Source organism: Narcine bancroftii, chromosome 4 (genome assembly GCF_036971445.1).
Source record: "Narcine bancroftii isolate sNarBan1 chromosome 4, sNarBan1.hap1, whole genome shotgun sequence".
NCBI lineage: Eukaryota > Metazoa > Chordata > Chondrichthyes > Torpediniformes > Narcinidae > Narcine > Narcine bancroftii.
The window spans coordinates 49421167-49446115 of record NC_091472.1 but is presented as its reverse complement, the minus strand read 5'-3'; the positions used below and the strand labels follow the sequence as shown (position 1 = coordinate 49446115).

Below are 24949 nucleotides of genomic sequence, written 5' to 3'. Positions count from 1 at the left end.
AATTCTATGGGGTTTGTATTCCCAGCAGCCAAACCCTTCTCTCTTTCTATTGCCTCTGTAAGTCTTGCTTGAAGAGTAATTTTGGCTCCATTTGAATCTAATCCCCAAGGAAGAAAACATTTAATGCTATTTTACTGGGACATCATTATTGTTGGTGTGACATTGTACAATTTCATGCCAAGGATGTTATAACTTGAAATAATTTACCTTTTTTATTCCTGTATGTTGAAATTAAGAAAGTTTTTAATATAATTTTTTAATACAGTATTTCAATAAACCCTAATTAAGTGTTTTAAAACTTTTCGATTTGCCTCATTTAACAAAATAAGAATATACATACACATACCATTTATGATTTACATAACATTTATTTTTGCCTGTTTGATTGCAGCCATAAACATTAAGATTCTATGTTTTAGGTAACTCAAATGTTAGGTTTTATAGTGAATCTATTCATAACAGTGCTTCATCTTTCATCCACTACATTCTTAGCATTACAATAAAGTGTCCAATGCCTTTCCCATATTTGGATGTACAAGTATCTAGTCAATTAGTATGTTGGAAAATATAATTTACTGCTACATTAAAGATTCATATTTTTCTGATTTTATTTCAGGTATGAAAATTCAATAAATTGTCAAAGGTATATGTGAATAACATATTTTTGTCTCTAGGCTGTCCAGAATAGTAACATGTCAATGCCTGAATTGTTCCAATGTCATGGAAACAATGACCAACTGGTTTTATATGAGTGGGGTAAAGAGAGCAATTTGAATTTACAATCACTGGGAGTGAAAACCACGTTTAATACTTTCCCTAATCTCCACCATGAACTTTGCAAGCCAGAGCTGGAACAGCTGAAGTCATGGATTTTACATAAGCTACCTGATGATGAACAATAATACCATTCATTCTGAATAAAATGGTCCTTCATATACATTTTTCATTTATTTTTTAATCTGTGGAACATGGCTGAAAATATATTACAGACGAATCCAGATAAAATAAATAAGGCAAAAAATTCACATTAATGTATCCTATTTTTCTTTAATTGTGTTATTCTGATGTATGAACATACTTTGTTACAAATAGTATGAATTTTTATGCTCTTAAAATTACTTGCAGATGACACATAGTTGTATGTTACAGATTCCTACTGCTTGTTGACTAAAAGTTGTATGTGCCTATTTATTGCAAAAAAAATGCTGTTAGCAGTTAACAACAAAGTTGTAACTGAATGGCACAGTTAGCATAGCGGTTAACACAACACAATTACAGTGCCAGCGACCCAGGTTTGTATTGTTAAGGGCCCAGAGGACCCCAAAACCCAGCAACAATAGAAATTCACCAAGACAATGGTTAAAGTTGCTTTTAATTTTCTTTAAACATGAAAACAGGATCAAAATTTAACTTATTACTATTAACAACCCCCTTCTAATTCTAAGTGCACGTGTATGTAATGTGTTTATGTTCAGGAAAGTTATTTGATTCACAGTCCAATCTCACTTCTCACTCCTCCAAGTTCACCGGTATCAGGCAATTCTTCTACTGTGCACAGAATTTAACTTTTATGAATTTTCACCAGGCTCTCATGAAAAGATAAATGGTTACTGCTCAGGAAGGTTCTAGTTAGTTTCAAAGAGAGATTTGTTGCTCGATGGACACACACAAACTGATTTCCCATGAGCATACTTCAGAGTCTTGCTGAAGAAAATTGCCCCTTCATGGGTTTTGCAAATGATAAACTCTTCTTCCAGGTCACCACAGAGTTCCTCTTGTTTCCCTTATTTCGGGAGAAACACTCTAGCCGGCCATTTCCTCTTGTAAAGATCGCAAAATAAAGGAAAATAAGCAGGCCACTAGGCCCATTGACTCTGTTCCATGCATCTACACTAAGCTAAAGTATTCTCACACCTAGTTCCAATTTCCAGCCTTTTCTCCATATCCCTTGATACCTTTACCAATGAGATACTTATCCATTTCCTGTTTAAATACTTCCAGTGATCTGGCTCTACTGCTTTGTGCGGCAGTGAGTTCCACAGATCCATGACCCTCTGACAAAATAAGTTCTTCCTCTTCTCTGTTGTAATTTAAGGCAATGACCCCTTGTCCTCTATTCACCCATCAAAAGAAACATCTTATCCGCATTAATTCTGTCAAAACATCTCAGTATTCGAAATGTCTCTGTGAGATCCCCCCTCATTCTCCTATACTCCAACGTATACAACCCAAGAGCTGCCAAACGCTCGTCATACGCAAGCCCTTGCATTCTAGGAATCATCCTAACAAATCTCCTTTGCACCTTCTCCAACAACATCACTATTATAGCATTCGCCTTCTTCACTACCAATCCCACATGGGCGTAAACTTTTCGATTACTCTGCACAAGGATGCCAAGTTCTCTTTGCATCTCTGAGCATTGAATTTTCTCCCCATCCAGATAGTTCTCTGTCTGTTTATTTCCACTGCCAAAATATAGAACCGAACATTTCTCAACATTGTACTTCATCTGCCATATTTTTCCCCCGTCTCCCAAACTGTCTCTATCCCTCTGCAATTTTACCATTTCTTCAACACTTCCTGCTCCGCCACCTATCTTGGTGTCATCTGCAAATTTGGTCACAAACTCATTCATTCCATAATCCAAATCGTTAATATAAGTTGTAAACAGCAGCGGCCCCAAGACCGACCCCTGCAGACCACCACTTGTTACAGGCAGCCATCCCTTAATTTCAACCCTTTGTTTTCTGCCTATCAGCCAGTTTTCTATCCCGTCTCATAGCGTCCCTGTAATTCCACAGGCCCGCATTTAGCAGCCTAACATGCGGCACCTTATCGAAAGCCTTTTGAAAATCCAAATATATTACATCCACAGCCTCCCCTTTGTGTATCCTACCTGAGATTTCTTTGAAAAACTCTAATAGGTTGGTCAGGTAGGATCTACCCTTTAAAAAAACATGCTGACTAGGACCTAACCTGTCAAGCATTTCCAGGTATTTCATAACTTCATCCTTGAGGATTGACTCTAATATCTTCCCATCTACCAGCCTCAGACTTAAAGGTCAATAGTTTCCTTTTTTCTGTTTCCCACCTTTCTTGTACTGCGAAACAGCATTTGCAACCTTCCAATCCCCTGGGAACCATGCCAAGACTATCGATTTCTGGAAGATTTCACCAATGGATCCAAAATATCCAAAGCCACCTCTTTCAAAACCTGTGGGTGTACCTCATGCGGTCTGGGAGATTTATCTATCTTTAATCCATTCAATTTACCTAGCACAATTTCTCTAGTAATTTTAACTCTCTTCAACACTACTCCCTGAAGCCTCTGTTTGTCAGGGATATTATTAATGTCTTCCACAATGAAGACTGATGTAAAATATCCCAGAATCACAGTGCGGCTTTCGCGCAAACAGAGGAACTACTGACATGGTCTTTGCCCTCAGACAGCTCCAAGAAAAAGTGCAGAGAACAAAACAAAGGACTCTACATCACCTTTGTTGACCTCACCAAAGCCTTCGACACCGTGAGCAGGAAAGGGCTTTGGCAAATACTAGAGCGCATCGGATGCCCCCCAAAGTTCCTCAACATGGTTATCCAACTGCACGAAAACCAACAAGGTCGGGTCAGATACAGCAATGAGCTCTCTGAACCCTTCTCCATTAACAATGGCGTGAAGCAAGGCTGTGTTCTCGCACCAACCCTCTTTTCAATCTTCTTCAGCATGATGCTGAACCAAGCCATGAAAGACCTCAACAATGAAGACGCTGTTTACATCCGGTACCGCACGGATGGCAGTCTCTTCAATCTGAGGCGCCTGCAAGCTCACACCAAGACACAAGAGAAACTTGAACGTGAACTACTCTTTGCAGACGATGCCGCTTTAGTTGCCCATTCAGAGCCAGCTCTTCAGCGCTTGACGTCCTGTTGTGCGGAAACTGCCAAAATGTTTGGCCTGGAAGTCAGCCTGAAGAAAACTGAGGTCCTCCATCAGCCAGCTCCCCACCATGACTACCAGCCCCCCCACATCTCCATCGGGCACACAAAACTCAAAACGGTCAACCAGTTTACCTATCTCAGCTGCACCATTTCATCAGATGCAAGGATCGACAACGAGATAGACAACAGACTCGCCAAGGCAAATAGCGCCTTTGGAAGACTATACAAAAGAGTCTGGAAAAACAACCAACTTTAAAACCTCACAAAGATAAGCGTATACAGAGCCGTTGTCATACCCACACTCCTGTTCGGCTCCGAATCATGGGTCCTCTACCGGCATCACCTACGGCTCCTAGAACGCTTCCACCAGCGTTGTCTCCGCTCCATCCTCAACATTCATTGGAGCGCTTTCATCCCTAACGTCGAAGTACTCGAGATGGCAGAGGTCGACAGCATTGAGTCCACACTGCTGAAGATCCAGCTGCGCTGGATGGGTCACGTCTCCAGAATGGAGGACCATCGCCTTCCCAAGATCGTGTTACTGGCCACCGTGACAGAGGTGCACCAAAGAAAAGGTACAAGGACTGCCTAAAGAAATCTCTTGGTGCCTGCCACATTGACCACTGCCAGTGGGCTGATATCGCCTCAAACCGTGCATCTTGGCACCTCACAGTTTGGCGGGCAGCAACCTCCTTTGAAGAAGACTGCAGAGCCCACCTCACTGACAAAAGGCAAAGGAGGAAAAACCCAACACCCAACCCCAACCAACCAATTTTCCCCTGCAACCGCTGCAACCGTGTCTGCCTGTCCCGCATCGGACTTGTCAGCCACAAACGAGCCTGCAGCTGACGTGGACATTTACCCCCTCCATAAATCTTCGTCCGCGAAGCCAAGCCAAAGAAGATAACACATTATAATTTCCCCAGCATCATTTTCTATCAGTCCTATGTCAATATGTCAGCCATGTCTCTCTTTTATTCCTTATATATTTTTTTAAAACTCTTAGTATCTTTTTTTATATTGTTTGCCAATCTCCTTTCATAACTCATCTGACCTTATGGCTTTCTTTATTTCTTTCTGTAAGTTTTTAAAGGAGTCCCAGTCCTCTGATTTCCCACTAGTTTTAGCTTCCTTGTATGCCCTTACCTTTGCTTTTCTTCATTTTTTTTTTAGCCGCATTGATACCATCTTTCTTTTGACTAACTTCCTTTTCCTTAGAATATATCTATTGTGCAGACCTTTTATTATTTGCAAAAATATCTTCCAATCCTACTCTGTTCCTCTGACTAGTTTGATTTGCTTAAGCCAGTTCCTTTCTCATACCACCATAATTTCCTTCATTCCACTGAAAAATTGATACATCTGATAACATTTTTACCTTTTCAAATTTGAAATTGAATTCGACCATGTTATGGTCACTGCTTCCTAGAGGTTCTAAGACCTTTAACTCCCTAACGACCTCAGCTTCATTGCACATGACCCAATTGAAAACTGCTTCTCCACAAGCTGTTCAAAAAATCTATCTCTTAGGTTTTCTACAAACTCACTCTCCAGTGATCTAGTAATTTCCTGTCCTTCCCAATCCCCTGCCATGTTAAAATCCCCCATAAGTATTTTAATATTATCTTTGTGACATGGCCTTTGTATTTCTGTCTGTATCTCATAGTCCACTTCCTGACTACTGTTTGGGGGCCTATATATAACTGCTAATATGATCTTTTTACCCTTGGTATTTCTTTATTCAACCCATATTGATTCTACCGCTTTAGACCCTATCTCCCTTCTTTCTATTGATTTAATGTCTTTCCTATAGACTGTAGATCCTCGGATATTGAGCTCCCAGTCACACACCTCATTGAGCCATGTTTCAGTAATGGCCACAATGTCATATCTTCTGAGTTGAATCTGAGCAACCAGGTCATCTACTTCGTTTCTAATGCTACGTGCATTTAAGTATAGTGCCCATAAGACCGTTATCAATGTCGTTTGTGCTACATTCCTGTTGAACAGCTCTTTCTCCTGTTTCCTCACCTGCCTTTCCTTTATGTCGTTATTGACCACCTCTTTACTATTAATTTCTACCTCTTTTGTAACTCCCTGTCTCACTACTATCCTATTCTCTTTGATCTCATTTTGATTTCCCTCCCCCTGCAAAGCTAGTTTAAACGCACCCCAACAGCTCAAGCAAACACTTCTGCCAGGATATTGGTCCCTTTCCAGTTTAGGTGCAGCCCATCCTTTTTATAGAGGTCTGACCTTCCCCAGAAGCAATCCCAATGATCTAAGAATCTGAAGCCCTACCCCCTACACCAAATCTTTAGCCACGGATTCATCTGCCATAACTTTCTATTTGTACCCTGTCTAGCGCGAGACACAGGCAGCAATCTGGAGATTACCATCCTCGAGTTCCTGTCTTTTAACTTTCAACCTAACTCCCTATATTCCCTCTTGAGGACCTCGTCTCTACCTCTATCTATGTCAGTCATTCCCATGTGGACCACGACATTCAGCTGCTCTCCGACACCTTCCAGAATGCTGTTGAGATGATTTGAGACATCTCTGACCCTGGCACCTGGGAGGCATCATACCATCCGGGAGTCTCTATGCATTCCAGCAAACTTCCTGTCTGCCCTCCTAACCAATGAATCCATTATTACTCATGCTGTCCTCTTTTCAGCCCTTTCCTTCTGAGCTGAGGAGTCAATCTCTGTGCCAGAGACTTGACCACCTCAACTCGTCCCTGGTAGAATGTCCCCAATCCAAAATAACTTACATTTTGGCAGTGGGAACATCCACAGGGATACTCTGCATTACATGTCCCTTCCTTTTACCTCCCCTGACAGTCACCCATCTATCTTCATCTGCCTGTTTGGGGTGACTACCTCTCTGTAATTCCTCTTTATGACTGCCTTGGCCTCCTGAATAACCTGCAGTTCATCCAGTTCCAGCTCCAATTGCCAAACTCAGTCAGTAAGGATCCGGAGCTGAATGCACTTCCTGCAGGTGTGGTTGTCTGGGACAAGTATACCGTCCAAAATTTCCCACATCCTGCAGCTGGAACAATCCACAGCTCTAGCTGACTCCATTAGCTTATAGAATAATACCCTTGAAAATTCTTACCTTCTCACCTTACCTTGGTTACAGCAGTTGCTCTCCTCAGCCTCTGTTCGCCGAAGCCTCTAGAGACAAAGCCTCAAAGCCCCATTCCTTCGCTGTGCCACTCACTCACTGGGCCACTCTTTCGCTCTGCCACTCACTCACTGAGCCGCTCCTTTACCTTACTCCCTTTATTGGCCCTTGACCAATTAACTCCATCGCTGGCTCCTCCTCTGAACGCCGCCGAACTCTGACTCCTCCTATGCCGACTGCTCGCTCAAATCAACTAAGCCTGAGCCCCATAAAGTCCCTATTTAAATCCATACCTTCCTCCTCGCCCCTCCTCCTCTGAACACTGCCAAACTCCGACTCCTCCCACGCTGACTCCTCGCTCAAACCAACTAGGCCCAAGCCCCAGTAAGTCCCTGTATTTAAGTCCTTTAAGGATTTTTCAACAGGCTGAACTCAGAACTCACAACCCATCTTCAAATTAGGGTTTCAAACAAGCTTTCAAAAACCACTGCCAGGTTGTCATGTTGCAGCCTCTAAAAGCCACTACAGAACTGAATTCTCCCTCTCTCTCTTTAGAGAAAGTCTGTTTGTTCAGTTCTCTCTCTCTCTGCTTGCAAAACCACATGACCTTCTTGCAGGGTTCCAGGCCCAATCTCTGAAAGATCTAATCAGCCTCTGTGCATGGACTGTTTCATTTGCACATGTTTTGAAGTTCTTTGGCAAAGCAGTTCCAAAATAAATTTTACTGTCTTTGCAAAGGAACTCGGTGCCTCAATGTCTCACTTTCAGCAAAGCTCTTGTATTTTAAACCCCCCACTATCTATCTCTTTTAAAAAACATTTATATATAATGTAAAATATAATATAACCTGTCACAGTATCAGACTATAAGGAGTTTGTACGTTCTCCCCATGACCTGTGAGGGTTTTCTCTTGGTGCTCCAGTTCGTCCCACCCTCCACCAAAAAGCATACACGGGGTGAGTTAATTGGGTGGCATGGATTTCATGGGACAGAAGGGCCTTCTACTGTGCTGTATGATTTGAAATTAAAAAATAACTACTATTATCTACAGTTGAAATCAAAACTAAAAATAATCAGGATATTCTTAACAATTTATTGCAGAAAATGATGGAGGTTTCAATCGTCATTCTTTATATTTCTATTCCATCTTTTGCTGTTTCCAATTAAAATTGAGAAACCACCAAAGGGAGAATGATTTTTCTTCGTCTCCCTGATTCAGTATGTAATAATTGGTGCAATACCCCAACCTCAACCCTAAATATCTGACAACTATCATATTTTGAAAAAAAGTAAGTAAGCCACTTTCTTTTTTGTGCAAGGACAATGGAGACCTCCATCTCGGCTCCGGATAGTTTCCCATTTTCAGTCCTTCCTGCAATGCCAGGTGTACCTGAAGGTGGTGCTATGATAGTTGTTTATTTGGATCCCCCCACCCCCCCCCCCCTCCCCCCCCATCAGTGACTGAACATTGGCCTTGAAAGTGAGAATGCTTTCCTAGGTAAAAGCCATCAGGTGACTATATATCACAGAGTACTTCAGTTATCTATCTTTAAATTACTTCAAGGACTTAATATTTTTCTGTTACAGATCCTTTAGCTAAATGACATGGTGAGAAACATATCAATTTTATTCTGAATAACAATGTTGAACATTTAATAATACATAGCATCTGTTTTGTAATATATTCGCATGGCTCAACAACTGTTTCTTAATGCCTCTAATTCTTTAAGTCTTCCAAGTAGTTCCTCCAGTAGTAATTTCATTAATTCAACTGAAGCCTTACCTGTGTTTTCAACATTCTTGTAGCTTGACAATCTGAAGCTTTGCTGTGCACATAAATCACAATTCATTTAATTCCTGTTTCCTAATGTCTATGATATTGCTCGCATCTCTCTCAACTTCCCATTGAAACCTTGTTTGACATTATTTGTCATCTCTTTTGTGCTCAATTAAATTTTAAGTTTGTTCTCCCACATTCTTTTTAGGAAAATGTTTGCTTCAGGAGTCACTCTTATTTACTAACTCCAAGTCAGAAGTTTGTCCCCACATAAAATTAGACAAAAAATTCCATGCATCAATTTGATGAGAAACTAAACGAGGATTAAGTCTCCCTATTCAAATGGATGTTAAATAAATAACCACTGGACCAGTTAAATGCTAGCTATTTTTCTCAGTATTGGTGAAAGAGTTTTACTTTTGAATACTGTGATTGGATTCTGACTAATTATTGAAAATTAATAGCTCAGCTGAAAGTATTTTTAACTTTAGGTTTAGGCAACCACCAGGTTTTCAGTTTGTATATCTAAGTTGTCACTTCAATTGAATTTTCAGTGTGTTCTGTCAGCAGAAGGTAAATTCTCATTGCCCTGAAGCACTTAAGGATGCAAAGAATTACTTCAATAATGACGAACAACAGAACCATTCTTCACACAGGAATTTCCCCAAAAGGGCAGTAACATTTGGTGAGTTGTTGATGAATTTCAGCAAATGGAATTCTCTGCTCATCTTTAACATCCATTTGAATAGACCTGTTAATATCTCACCACCACTGCACTGAAATGTTGGCCGAGTAAACATATTCTGGTGCTTGAATCCATAAAAATGTTCTTTCTTTGGCTTGGCTTCGCGGACGAAGATTTATGGAGGGGGTAAAAGTCCACGTCAGCTGCAGGCTCGTTGGTGGCTGACAAGTCCGATGCGGGACAGGCAGACATGGTTGCAGCGGCTGCAGGGGAAAATTGGTGGGTTGGGGTTGGGTGTTGGGTTTTTCCTCCTTTGCCTTTTGTCAGTGAGGTGGAATGTATACATTGAGCAATATGCCAAATGAGTAGGATGATATGAGAAGGGATCTCTGCAGTCCCCCTTACCATCTTTGGTACCTAAGTTGAGTCCATCAAAAGCCAATGACCTTCCATCACTATTCTTATTGTTGCTCTGGGTACTTGCTTTGTAGAAGGTGCTTGCAGCACTTACGAAGATGACAGCGATTCTGTGTGAGGCAAGAAGTTCCTGAAATTTAACACGATGGACAAAAATATGATTTCCTATTGAGAATGAATAACTGAGAAAGGAACATAGCTTTGTGGTAACACAGCAGATCAGGCACACAATAAAGAAAATAATATATTAAATGTGTATGGATGGAATGAAAGGAAAAACAATTGGAATGTTGTGGAATGTGGTCAGTAAGAAGACCAAAACATTTATTGTCAAGGTGATTTTAACACTGACAAATTATAGTGATTAAGAATTTTTCCTCTACCTATAATTTTAAGTAATGGAATATACTGTAACTGTTGCCACAAATACATTTGAAGAAGTAAATCGGATCCATGAAAGACATGTTTGTTCCTTGCAATTTTCAGTGTTTCCATAGAACTCCTCAGCTTTGCCAACTGAATTATTAGTGCCAACCATTAATGAGCTGGGAACTGATTTGTTTTGAGCGTCTGGTGCACAGTTCATTTCTGATATTCATACTAAATATTGATAATTCTACAGCTAGCAACCTGTAGAGTCATGGAAAGATAAAGCAAATTAGTTGCAGACAAATTTGTTTCAAGTGGCAGTATGAGAAATAAACAATGCGTACAAATTTTAAAACATCTTCCTGGTTTTTGTATTTCTAATTTTTGCACACATCAGGATGGAATATTAATCTAATGAGGACAGTTAATGTCAGGTTCTTTCCTGCACAAGAGTGATGTCACTTTTTTTTTCCCAACTTGCTTTGAAGCCCTTGGCTTGGTTTACTTCATCTGTTGATCAATAGGATATTTAAACTATTTATAAAGATGGTGATTCTGCTTTGAAATTAAGAACTAAGGATGTCATAGGTTTCAACCAAACAAGTTGGGGGTGTGCTAAAGAAATTGCATCTATCAATAGTCCTGTTGTTTTACACATTTTCAAAAGCTGCAAAAACTCCAAATAGATTCTCTGATATTCAATATTGAATAACCACCAACATTAAAATAATTAACTCTTGAAGAGATCAATAGGTAATAATTAAAAATTCCATTTGGAGTAAAAAAATAATGTAAATTATATTTGAGGTAGAGAGCACTAGATAGTCATCACATGTCTGACTTAATTGAGAGAAAATCTAAAGCTTTTCAAGAAACTCCCATGTCCAAGAAATAAGGATCCATTTTAACATAGGCCTTGAATTACATTCAGATATCTACTCAGATACACATCAATTACATCACAGTGTTTCACAAGTTTGAACGTGAATTACGTGTGCCTTTGCAATGCAAATAAATCTGCTCAATCCTTAAAATTCTCTCTCCTGCTGGAACCAGGCCTCCATTGCATATTATTGGTCCTTCTCAGAGTTGGTGAAATTAATGGTACTGAAAGACAATAAATCCATAGAACCTGACAGCCTTCATCCTGCAGTTTTGACGCGAGTGGCGATGGATGGAATGGATGTATTGGTTACACATGAGAGACTACAGATGCTGGAATCTGGAGTAATGCACAATCTACTGGGCTAGTACATGTTGTTGGGATATGATGAAGTGTTCCAGCCCAAGACATTGACAGTTCCTTTTCTCCCAATGCTGTTGCTTGACCCATTGAGTTTGTGATTGATGCATTGGTTGTCTTTCAAAATTTCATTGATTTTAGAGGGATACCCACAGATCAAAATATAGCAACAGGGAGAGAGGAAGGAGGGAGAGAGGAAGGAGGGAGAGAGGAAGGAGGGAGAGAGGAAGGAACAATATATAATATATACAAGGTGGCCTGCAATCAGTGATAGGGAAAATAGGATTGGGCAGAGACAAGATAAAATAGAAATTACATTTGGCAAACTTGTTGGAACATTTTGGAGAAAAGATGCAATGCAGATAAGTGTGAGGTGTTACATTTTGGTAGGGCTAATCAAAATAAGATTTATATGGTTAATGGTAGGGCATTGAAGAGTGCAGTAGAACAGAGGGATCTAGGAATAATGGTACATAGTTCCCTAAAGGGGAACCCACATGTGCATAGGGTGGTGAAGAAACCTTAGCCTTTATAAATCAGACCATTGAGTGTGGGAGCTGGGATGTTATGTTAAAAATTGCACAAGGCATTGGTGAGGCAGAATTTGGAGTATTGTGTACAGTTTTTGTAACCAAAGTATAGGAAAGATATCAACAAAATGAAGAGAGTTCAGAAGATTTACTAGAATGTTGCTGGGGATGCAGGGCCTAAGTTATAGGGAAGAGTTAAATATCTTTGGTCTATGTTCTTTGGAGCATAGAAGGTTGAAAGAGATTTAATTGATTGAGGTATTTAAAATTAATAGGGGTATAGATAGAGTTGAAGTGGAGAGGCTTTTTTCCTTTAAGAAACAGGGAGATACAAACGAGGACACGAGCTGAGAGTTACGGGCAAAAGTTTAGAGGAAACATGAGGGGGGACTTCTTTACTCAGAGAATGGTGGGTGTGTAGAACAAGCAGGCTCGATATTAGCATTTAAGGAGAAGTTGGATATGTATATGGACAGGAAAGGAATGGAGGGTTACAAGTTGAGTGTAGGTCAGTGGGGTGAGGTGGGAGAAAGTGTTCGGCATGGACTAGAAGGGCCAAGTTGGCCTGTTTCTATGCTGTAATTATTACGTGGCATCCAATATATCCAATAACATCCAATATATTTTTGGATGTTAATAAAACCTTCCATGAAATAGCCCTGGAGTTAGCAAAGAAAATTAAAACAGCTGGCACTCTGGATCATTTACTGGAACAGATTAAGGATTGGTTAATAGTCAGAAAACAGATGCAGTGGATGGAATAGTATATCAGGTTATCTGCTATAATACAAAAAAAATAGAAAGTGTATTTTTATAAATGCTGAGAGCTTGAAAGGTGTTGGTGTTGATGCAAAAACCTGAAGTTCTATGCACATGAATCTCTGAAAGTTAATAATACAGACTGAGCAGGCCTTTGCAAAGGCTTATGGTATGTTGACCTTTTTTGCAATGAGATGTAAATATGGAAGTAAAGATTTCTTGATTCAAATCTGTAGAGAGCATTTGGAATATTGTGTAGAGGTCTGGTCTCCCTTGATGGGAATATACTTAAAATTGGAGAAGTGCAGCAAAGATTCCCTGCATTAATTTAGAAAGAAAAATTTAGCAGATTCTTGAGTTCATTAGAATAGGAATTGATCTCACTAAAGAGTACAAAGTTTGAAGGGGCTCGACTGGGTAGATACTAAGTTGATGTTTCCCCTACCCGTGTGCCTAAGACAGGTTTTTATAGGATCAAATAAAGGTCAGCTATTCAAAATGGAGATAAGAAAGTTCTTCAAACAGAGGTGGTGAATTTTTGGAATGTACTAAACCAAGAGAGCATTTTAGGCTATGTCACTGAGTAGATTAAGAAAAGATCAATCTATTTGTGCGTATTAGTACAGGAAAATGAAGTTAAGTTGCTGCTCTCCCTTATATTTTAGTGGGATTTTCTTGTCATGGTCTTGCTTAATGAATCTCCAAATTTTGCATCAGGGAACAATTTTGTATTTATTAATCTTTTTTTTTAAATATCCATATCTGGACGTTTTTCTAATTCTTCCAATGGATCATTCAGCACGACTAGAAATTAAAATAAAAAATGAAAAGCTTCTATGAATGCGAGTTTTAAACATGTTTATGAATGATCGTTAAATTGCTTGAACTCTTAGTTTTGAGACCGAAAGGAACACATGCATTGTGTAAGTTCATTTCTTAACTGGTCCCTGATTGTTTATGTGGAATTACACCATTTCATGTTCAGGCAAATTCCAATAACGTTTATGGGAGATTTGAACATTACAAAATTGACAGGTATGGGCTTTATTTTGGATACAGATTTCAGGAGGCATGCATTGAAGAAATTTCAAATTTGAGATCCAGAAGCCAGTATCCATATGCAAATTCAGTTTCAAGTGTTTAGCTTTCCTGATAAATTTTTAAACTGTTAATTTGAAATCAGACTTCGTCTATATAAATACCGTAAGATTTTTTAATACCTACTGACATCACTCAATTATATATTAGACCATGGGATCTCACTAGAGCTCATTTAACTGCCAAACAGACAAAGTTCAGAAATGATTGCAGTGCCATTTTGGTTCTGAAATTAAAGGGCATAAGAAATTGCCATTATTTGTGTCATTTAGAGTTCTATTCCTGAGCAGTGCAAAATCTGCATTAAATCCATTTTTTTGAATTTACATAATACTGGTTTAAATTGATCTACCTTGATTCTTCTTAAGTATGCATAAATACACTTTACGTTATGGCATTTTGATCCCTGAAGATTTACTGGCTGTGACTTTTACACTTTATAGTTAAAGCAACAGTTACTAAAAGTGAACACTTAAAACTATTGAAGAAATTTGTCAAGGAGCCAAAACAGTAGTGCCAATAACGATTTCAGTGTTCGAAGCGCATTACACAGCTACTAGGTCATGCTATTTCAACATTTTGACATTTGGTTTTGGGTCAAATTAAATTACTAATGTTGATGTGGTTTCTTATGCCTCACTATCATTTTTTCATCATTACCAAAGAATTTCATAAAGCAATTTATCATTCTATTCTTCATGCATTATCAAAGCACCCACGTCCTATTGCCCCCGTACTAGCCACTAAAGATCAAGACAGCCTCAAGATGATTGTAAAAGTGAGTAATTGCCCAAATTTTCTCAGAAAGGTAAAAGTTTGTTTTAAAATCTGATCTTTGAATTATCTTTACATGATTAAATATTTAACATGACACTGTGGTTTACTTCTGCACAGTCTTCATTACACAATTTTTGTACCCACTATTCCACTTGTATTTGCAGACTTGTGAGTTACACATCGCCTTTGATTATGTCATCAGATCTGTTCAGCAACTGTTTTTCCTTGGTTCTCTTTGAAGAATACAGAGGTTTTTTTTTAATAAGGTCTTTAGCTCACCAGTAAGTCCATTAATTTCTGTTTTAAGTATCAAATGTTCCTTATTTTTAGCAATTCCAGGCACCTACTCCAGATGAGTGGAATTATTGTTACATAAATTAGATACAGGTGGGACAAAATGAAGTGTCATTTTAAATCATCCCAGGGGAAGTAAAGTAGAACGATGGTGAGACTCAGACAGGTATTGTCTTCATTATATACTCTGAGCTCTCACCCAGCATTTTGCCCTCGGGTTTGTAAAGTATAGAGTGAATTAAGTTTTGGTACCATATTGAACAGTAGATTTTTTTTTAGTGAAATATGATTTCACATACCTTCTCAAAATTGCCCAAAGGGGCATATTTTGAGTAAAATAAAGTCTAATTTGATCTGAGGTACTGAAATTCAAAGCTATTTAAATATTCCATCAAGGATAGAGAATAATGTTAATTTTTTTTTAAATATGAATTTTTATTTGCTAAATTTGAGTTCCATATTTTTAGAAGGTATTTTCTTAATATCTAAACCAACAGCTTACATGGTGCCTCCAGCAAATCATATAAAGTGGGTAAAGACTATAATATGATTGTGACCTGGGCTGGGAGTGCTGGCCACATCTGGATATTTGAAATAATTTGAGATCTTCCACAAAATACCAACAGCTTCAGAACAATGGTGTGTTTTTTTTAATTAGAAACTAACAGCAACAATTGAATACAGCGCAGGGGCAGGAAACCTAAGGCCTGCGGGATCCAAATTTATCCAGCCTACCACCCAATGCTAAGCAATTAGCTACACGATTTTTTTTAACCCCACCAACATTGGCAGCTTGCGTGAAAGCGGTTGGTTCACCTATCGTTATGCAGTGTATTGTGAAACATTCGAACACTGATGTGCCAGGCAGGCAGTGAGATCCGATTTCAAACGGGCAGCTGTTGAGTTTGGAATGTGTGGGTTCGGCTCACAGGTAACGGGCACTGATGTCATCAGGTGAGCAAAGTGAGACTGGGCCGGCAGCGCCAGTTGGTGAACGAGTGAATGTTTACTGACGGGTGCCATGAGGGCTTCCCTGGGTCAGCAGACCACAACCGGTCTGTGCCACAGGAAATCATTCTAGGACAAGAAGGTTAACTCGACTGAAACTGTTCTGTTGAACCTTCAGGTATTTCTTGGGGAGAAAGGTAAAACTTGATATCTTAGTGTTTGCTGTTGATAAACTCCTTCTCCCATTAATTCTTATTGAGCAGGGAGTGATTATTGTTAAAGGAGCCAAGAGTGCTTTCACAGGTGCCAATTGTTATGAATTTCCAGCAGCCACACTAAGGTTCTGGTCGGGTGGCACATTTAGTGGTAGTTGCTCATTTTTAATAAATTTTCATCAGTTATGTTCATACATTGTACATTACATACTTCAAACCAAGACAATTGAAAAATTACATAATGTCTTTCAGTATTTATTTCATTTGTGGTAGCAACAATGCTGCCTACCGTTCAACTACTGACACATCATCCGGCCCACGTATGGTAAAAGATTGCCCGCCCTAGTCACATGACTTATTCACATAAGTTGTGTGCTACGCTATTACAATGCCAGCAATGTGGGTTCAGTTAATGCTGCTGTCTACATGGAATCTGTACATTATCCTTGTAACCAGGATGCTCTGATTTCCTTCCACATTCCAAAGATGTATAGATTACTAAGTTAATTGGTTACATGGATCTAATTGGGTGGTGCAGGCACATGGGCCAAATGGGCCTGTTACCATTGCTCTATCTCTAAATTTAAATATTTTTATAAATACACTGCACTAATTTTCTTCCCTAATTAAGATGTAAATCCTGTCTTTGCAGTTTTAGTTCAATGACTGGCTTCCTTGAACTTTTGTGTTGTATTTGGTGTAGTGTTTGGAATTAGAGTATGTAAATCTCAACTGTTATTTAACATTTTCAACAGTTATCAGCTCCACATCTAGCTTAGAAATAGATACACCATTATGTATTTCTTCAATACCTTCAGGTCTACCTCTTGATGAAAACGTGATAAACCTGTTCATGTGTGATCTTATTTCTAATGCAAAGCAGATATCATTTCAGACTATAGACTATGTGCCAATATTTGCTCTAAGTGTCAAAATTGTTTCACTCTCTTGGTTGACTGTTATTTCAATTCCTACTTTTCCACTGTTTCCTCACACTTTATTAGACCAATAAGTGGAATGAAAATCTAGGGTTATGAGGGCAGGTTGGACAGGCTCGCCTTCTTTCCACTGAAGTTTGTGATTGAAGCATTAGATCCTGAAGGGTCTTGAGAAGGTTGATGTGGCAAAGATGCCTGATATTATGAAAGAATCAATGACTAGGAGTCACTGTTTAAAATTATAAGCAGAGGAAGTGATTCCTTTTTTCTCTCAAAGGGGATACTAGTGTTTTAATGTCTTTTCCTCAAAGGGAGGTGGAAGATTCCTTCAATATTTTTTTAAGATCGATAAACGGGAATGAAAGCTTAATGCAGGAAGATATTAAAAACAATAGTCAAGATATTAAATACTGCAATGAGCTTGAAGGTCAAGGGACCAATAGGACTCCGACCTTCCTCACCTGCCTGTTCACAGGACTTCAGAATTGTTATACAATCTGACATGTTTTTCAACTTGGATTGGTTGTAACTATTATTGTAGTTGTCCACTCACTCGGAATTGCTTTCACCAATAATCCATTTCTGTCTAAATCAGCAAACTTTACGGATAGGGTTAGGAATCCCCGAAAAGGTCATAGAATAATCTTAAAGCTTGATTTCTGATTACCTATCGTGATGTTAAATTATATCCTTCCAAGTTTTATTGAGCCAATCCTTGACCCACAGGATTGATCTTGTAATGTAGTCATTTACAACAATTTTCAGCTGAAGCTGTTAGCCATAATAAATAGAGTTTGCATTGCATTTGGCTCAATACCTTCAGACGGTCAGCTACATTGATTTTGAGACACTACTCATTGCGACAGAAAGTAGCAAACCTTTCCTTGTCGGCACCTCTTTGGCTTGGCTTCGCGGACGAAGATTTATGGAGGGGGTAAAAAGTCCACGTCAGCTGCAGACTCGTTTGTGGCTGACAAATCCGATGCGGGACAGGCAGACACGATTGCAACGGTTGCAGGGGAAAATTGGTTGGTTGGGGATGGGTGTTGGGTTTTTCCTCCTTTGCCTTTTGTCAGTGAGGTAGGCTCTGCGGTCTTCTTCAAAGGAGGTTGCTGCCCGCCAAACTGTGAGGCGCCAAGATGCACGGTTTGAGGCGATATCAGCCCACTGGCGGTGGTCAATGGGGCAGGCACCAAGAGATTTCTTTAGGCAGTCCTTGTACCTTTTCTTTGGTGCACCTCTGTCACGGTGGCCAGTGGAGAGCTCGCCATATAACACGATCTTGGGAAGGCGATGGTCCTCCATTCTGGAGACGTGACCCATCCAGCGCAGCTGGATCTTCAGCAGCGTGGACTCGATGCTGTCGACCTCTGCCATCTCGAGTACTTCGACCTACCCGTTATAGGACAACATATATGACTAATTTACTATTAATCAGCAATGTAACTTTAAAATCTTGTTGCTTAACATCATGGTCATCTATTTTATTACATTGATACTTCAGAGATTATCCTCAAACTTCCCTGCAGAGGTTCTAATGCTACAGAGATTTGCCCTCCAGTTTCTTAGTGAAGAAACATTACTCCAATCTTGCTCCAGTCTGTTCCCTTTTTCTGGCAGTTTTAGCTATTTGAATCTTTTTGAAGAGAAAATTCTGCAAAACAGATCAAATGTAAGAGCCTTTGTGCTGAAAAGCTTAGACTAGATCATTTCATCACTCAAGCCACACATGAATCTTGTGTCTCAGGAGCATTATAAATAATGTCCAAAATTATGGTCGCTTGATAAATCTTTCATCTTGACAATATAATGACTCAGTGTTTCTATCAGTTTTCTGGTTATGGGTGGCAGATCTGGAGCTTTCCACTATCTCAAAATGCTGTGGGTTTTCCAGATTCTATATTACCACTGTAAATGGGATATCTCCTTCTTTTTGCAGAACTGTTAGGTCAGCAGGTCAATTTCAGTGAGTAAATGTACTTTAACTTTCTCACTGCCGTTTTTAGTATTGTGCATTTTCAGCGTGGGTTCCACCTCAAAAATATTTTTGTTCCTTTCCACGAAGGTTATGGATTAACCTTGTGATACACCCAAGGCTGTCCACTCTCTGCTCTTGAATGACTATTTTGTTTCTCCACCTATCAGTCTATTTTGTACGTGTAAAAAACACAAAATGCTGGAGGAACTCAGCTAGTCAAACAGTGTCCTTTATGTAGCAAAGGTAAAAATACATAACTGACTTTTTACATCAACTACAGTGTCTACAGATTTTTGTGATTTAGTTTGTATATGTTTCTATTTAGCTGCCATGTTTTACTTTAATTTTAAATGCAATTGCTGTTGCCAGTATTTTTCTTTTTTCCTCACTTGCAGGTGTTGTATAACTTTACCAAAATACAATATATCTGAGAACTTCAATAGTCTGATTCCACTCAAACACGGATTTATTGGAGTCCTATCATGAATCATCGTGCTTCTTAAGTAAATGTTTTAAGTGTTTACTTTTCTCCAATGGTGTCAATTTTTCCCAACGGTTAATCGTAGAAACTATCCTCATCACCAACTAGTGTATTTGTGGATAGATACTGAACTAAACCAGGACCTTCTAAATAAAGATGTAAACTTTTCCACAGATAACCAGGGTTGCACTGTTTATTTGCATAAGTTCAAGTTTATTATCATTGACTGTGTGTGTGATACACACACACACACACACACACACACACACACACGAAACAGCATTTCTATGGACCATGGTGCACACATGTACACTCTTTTCTCACAGAGCACATAAATGCTATATATATTCATAAAAATAAAATATAAAATTAATACGAATTAATACATATTATGGGATAATTTACTTAATTTCATCAATACAAGACCCAAGGTTACAGGATACTATCCATCAATCTCTCAGCTTGTGGAAAGAAGATATTTCCCACCTGGCAGTCCTAATTTTGATGCTGCTGAACCTCCTTGATATACACCACAAGTATTTGTGAGAAAAAAGGGAAGATTGGGGAAAAAAAAAATTTCAATGCTGCTCAAGAAAGAATAATTAGAAAAGAACTTCCACTGTCCTGGTGGAATTGCCGCATAAAGTTACACAATGCTCAGGGACTTTAAATAAGCAATTCCATCACATCTACTGATAGATAATGGAAGAAGCTTCAAGAATATTCCCAACCTTAATGGTGCAGGCCTCAACACGTGAAGGCCGAAAATAAAGAAGAAACGTTCAGAAGCAGGTTACACCAGAGATGCCCAGTGGATGGTCCAATTCAGCTTCTTCTTAAAATCTCCACTAATACACAAGCTAGTTTTCAGCTAGTCTGATTCTCTCCATGCGTTCTCTGTAAGTGGCTGAGACTGTGCTTGATACAACAAAGTTTCATGGACAAGACAGCTCCTGACTGTAATACTAAAAGGTTCTTGTGTTCTAGAACTAGCTGTGCTTCTAGCTTAGCCATTACAACAATAGCACCATCCTAATATTAGGTAAAATTAATCAATAATGTCCATTCTTCTGTCATCGATGTGAAATAATTGCACAAAATTCAGATCCATTTGCAGCTCAACAGCAAATTAAGCATTTCACACCTTCATTAGCTAGATCTAGAAAATATTGAGGCATAATCTGATAAGCAACAAGTCCTTAACGTATATGTATATATATATTTAAATTTAGACATACAACCACTTCGGCCCTACATTTCTGTGCTGCATAATTTACATCCCATTAACCTGCACCCTGGTACATTTTTGAAGAGTGGCAGGAAATCAGAGCCCCCAGAGAAAACCCACTCAGATACGGGAAGAACATAGAAACTCCTTACAGACAGCGCGGGTTTCGAACCCAGGTCCAGTCCCGATTGCTGGCGCTGTAATGCATTGCTAACAGCTGTGCCAGCCATGCCACCCCAATACCTGAATAATTTCTAGGTCCATCACAAATGCACTGGAGAATAAACATCAGAACAAGAGAAAATCTACCATCTTTCCCTGGCATGCACTGGAACTAACACCACCAGATCCCTCACTATTAATATCCTGGAGATCACCATTGACCAGAATCATAAGTGGACACATAAATACACTACCATAGCAGACCATAAGTTGAATATGCTACAGAAAATAATTAACTGCCTGACATCCAGAAGTCTTTCCACCATGTACAAAGACACATGAGGAGTGTGATTCTGCACTTTCCTGAATAACCCTAGATCAAAAAGCACTCAAGAAGATCAACAGCAGCAGCTTAAATTATTGTTCAATTCAGAACAGGCATTCCCTCTACCACCATACACGGTGCTACAGTGTTACCATCTACAGCAAGTCACCTGGACCAATCCAACACAATATATCTCTGGTCCAACATCACTGCTGGGTCCAAGTCCTGGAACTCCCTTCCCATAGCTTGACAAGAGTGCATTTATCAAAAGGATTGAAGCTTTTCAAAAAGACAGCATTTTCCTTTTCACAAGCAATTAAGGGTGAACAATAAATTCTAACATTGCCAGCAATGCTCAGATTCCAAAATGGAATAAATTTTAAAAAATAAACTTCACTCAGGGTTTAAGCATGTACTGTATGTGTCATTTAGTTTCATCAATTAACTGTTAGCTGATAAAAATGTTCCATAATCTTACTTATTTTCTCACCAGACCACTAAATTACAGTGTATGTCACAAAGCAGAACATGATACAGTAGCATAAGCCTTAAATTGTACGCATCCATTCGAAAATATATTAATTTGATCCACTATTATGTGGTTAAACAACCTCTGCACACATTCTTATATGACATGGAAAAAAGTTTGTAAGGCATTGCTTCAGGAAATTATAGAACATTCATCTAACATCTGCTGAACTATTCTCCACTGCTTTGGTTTTAAGAACCTGTGTATACCTCATTATATTGTGTTAAATGAGAACTGGAAAGGAAATAACTCTTTTGTAAACTTTTCTTAATACAAATGTATAAATCAGAATCCAGTTGAGTGCCAGATGGCTCCAAATGACTAGACACAACATGAATTCATTCATTGTCTTTGGTCTTTTAAAAGTCCATGATTCATGTACTTTGGGGAATAAGCTTTAGCAAAATGGTTAAATAATCCAGATCAGTGTAGTTTGATTGTGTACACCCTTTCTCTCAATTTTCATATCCTGCTTTTAATATTCATTTCAGATGAACTGTGATCACTGTATCCTATTGTGTAATAGACCAAAGAAATTTGGAACATAATCCTTAAATAAAAATACCCTTATGATAGAATTCCTAGCAGTGTTTGAGAACTCTTGAAAACATTGCACTGTAATAAGACTGAAACATGACTAAAGAATCTAGGATTGTTCCCTTTCAAGCAGTGTAAGTTATTTATTAATATTTAATAAAGAGGGTCAAAGAATGAATGCTTAAAATGTAATGCCTCCATAGGACACATGAATCAGGCTCATGTCATTTGTTTGTTGGCCTACTTTCAGAAAATTCAGCAGGTCATGGAGCCTCGAAATATTGTGCACCATTGAACAGGCCTCACACACTCAAGGCCTTTCCATCATATGCTCCATCATTGCAAAACAAATGAAATTACATGTCCAGGACTGATTGGCATGGAAGCAATGATGAGGAGACCTAGACATGAAAAGAGTACGTGGGATCAGGACAGTAGCTGCTTAGGGAACCTGCTGAATAAAATCAGCAGTTGGGTATGTTGGAAAGATTTCTAATTCGAGAGTGAGGCAGCTGAGTTGTCACAACGGAGCTGCCTTGTTAGTCGATGGAGTGAGTGATTTGTGTTTGCTAATCAGTGGTAGTGGAGCGTTGCTGGATTAGTGGGTGAAGACAGTCCTCGGGATCTGCTCAAGCTGACCCACTTTAAGCCACAGGTTTTAAAGGTTCTGCATTGTCCAACTTCTGTCAACACTCAGTGCAAAATAATTTGAAAACTACAGAATTAGGGATATTGGATGCAATTAAACCTGTGCGAGTCCCTTCATGGACTCATAATTTGTTTATTTTCAAAAATCTAAATATAATTTCTTTTTTCTCCCCCATTTTTATTGCATGAAAATTTTTTGACTTGGAATTGTGAATGAATTGCACCACCTAGCTCGAAGAGTACTGGAAGCAGATTCACCAGTGGCTTTTTTAAAAGGCAGGTTTGTGCATGATTTTAAAAATTGCAGTACTCCGAGGAAAGAGCAGAGGAATAGGGCTGATCGGTGGTCTCTTCAGAGGAACTCCGCAGGCTCAGCCTAATATCAATTCGTGACGAGTCAATAATTCCACCTCTGATGATTCTCTTCCTTTCTGAAGAAGAAGTTATGTACTTTCTCTCCAAGCCCTTTTGATTTGTCCAGTCGTTAACAGAAGCAGCCAATCCTCACTGTGAGCCAAACAGATGAGAGTTGATCTGTGTTGAACTAGTTAGCCTCTGAGAAGGAGTGGGGTGGGGTTGGTGAACGCAGTGTGGACACAGAAATTGGCCTTAAAAAAAAGGAAAGACAGGCAGGGTTCTCATCCCTGGCGGCATCCCCATTGTTTCTGCTGAAATTAATGATTCTGTGAGTGTAAGCATTGGGCATGATTCTCACTCCTTCCTGCTCAAGTAGCCTGCTGACGGTTCTCTTCAGACTGGCAAATCAAGCATGCTCACTGGAGGAGGCTTCTGCTGCCCTATTTGTGATTTTCAATGCTAATTGCAAGCTGAATAATCTTAAAAATACAGCGGGGTGACTACTGTCCTTCAACTGGGGGCTTGCCTTATACATTTGTCCCATCTAAAATCTACATCCTGCATGACTTAATCCGTACACAATGCATTGATACTGAAATCCCTTGTGGCAATTAAATATGGGTTCTGCTTTGTTAGCAGAACCTACATCCCAAGGCAAATAATGAAACAGAAAGGAGGCACCAGTCCTAATGCAGGGTCTCAACAATACCTCTCACTTGACAGAGAATGCTTGACCCACTGAAATCCTCCAGCAGTTTGTTTTTTGCTCCAAATAAAACAAAAAATTCAGACACTCTTCATCCTCTGCTGAGATGGTTAATTTTACCTGAGGCTGCGTGAGAAGAGAACAGTTGACCTCTAAACAGACAATCCTCCAGTGGATTCTTCTGAAATCAGTGGAGAAATGCATGTCAGTGGGGATGATATTCGGGCCAGCTATGCCCTCTCCATAGCCAATCTACATTCTCCTGTCACTTCAATAATACTGTAGCTTGAGAAAATATACCAGACTTCTATTTTTCTCTTTTATCTCTATCGTTAACTCCAGGGCTATTTCATGGAAGGTTTTATTAACATCCAAAAATATATTGACCATATATAACCATGTCTTTATGCTAGGCATATGGAATGGACAATATCTATATCTTCAGTGAATGCAATGCAGGTCCAAATGAAATTGAATGTCTTGTCCATGAATTCTTGTCTCTGACACTGGTGCCGATTTATTTTCCTATTATTCATATGTCTGCATAAGTTCCTGCTTTCAGGGCATTATTGCGAGGTATATAGGTAAGGGAACTGAGTGAATAAATTGACAGAAAGAGTGTGCTGTGGAGAAAAATGGAAGATTATCCTTTTGGCAGGAAGCATGAACAAGCAATTATTAATGTCACAGCACCAAGGGTTCTAGGGTCTTAGGATATACCAAAAGTTAGCATGCAAATAATTAAGAGAGGTATTGGAATATTAGCCATAATTGCAAGGGGTATGGAGTATAATAGTAGGGGTGTTTAGCTGCAACTTTTTAGACTATTGCACAAAATGTTGGCCTCTATAATTGAAGGAGGGATGAAGTGTAGAGAAGG

General features: G+C 39.1%; 1 protein-coding gene across 1 annotated transcript in view; it reads left to right on the top strand.

Annotated features, from left to right (window-relative positions):
* The window catches only part of lyplal1 (lysophospholipase like 1), a 29911-nt gene extending 28974 nt beyond the window's left edge, over nucleotides 1–937 (top strand). Inside the window, exon 5 of the mRNA XM_069931254.1 lies at nucleotides 675–937. Coding sequence (XP_069787355.1) covers nucleotides 675–902 — 228 coding nt within the window. The 3' untranslated portion in view covers nucleotides 903–937. The remainder of the gene's footprint in view (nucleotides 1–674) is intronic.
* Nucleotides 938–24949: the final 24012 nt, after the last annotated feature.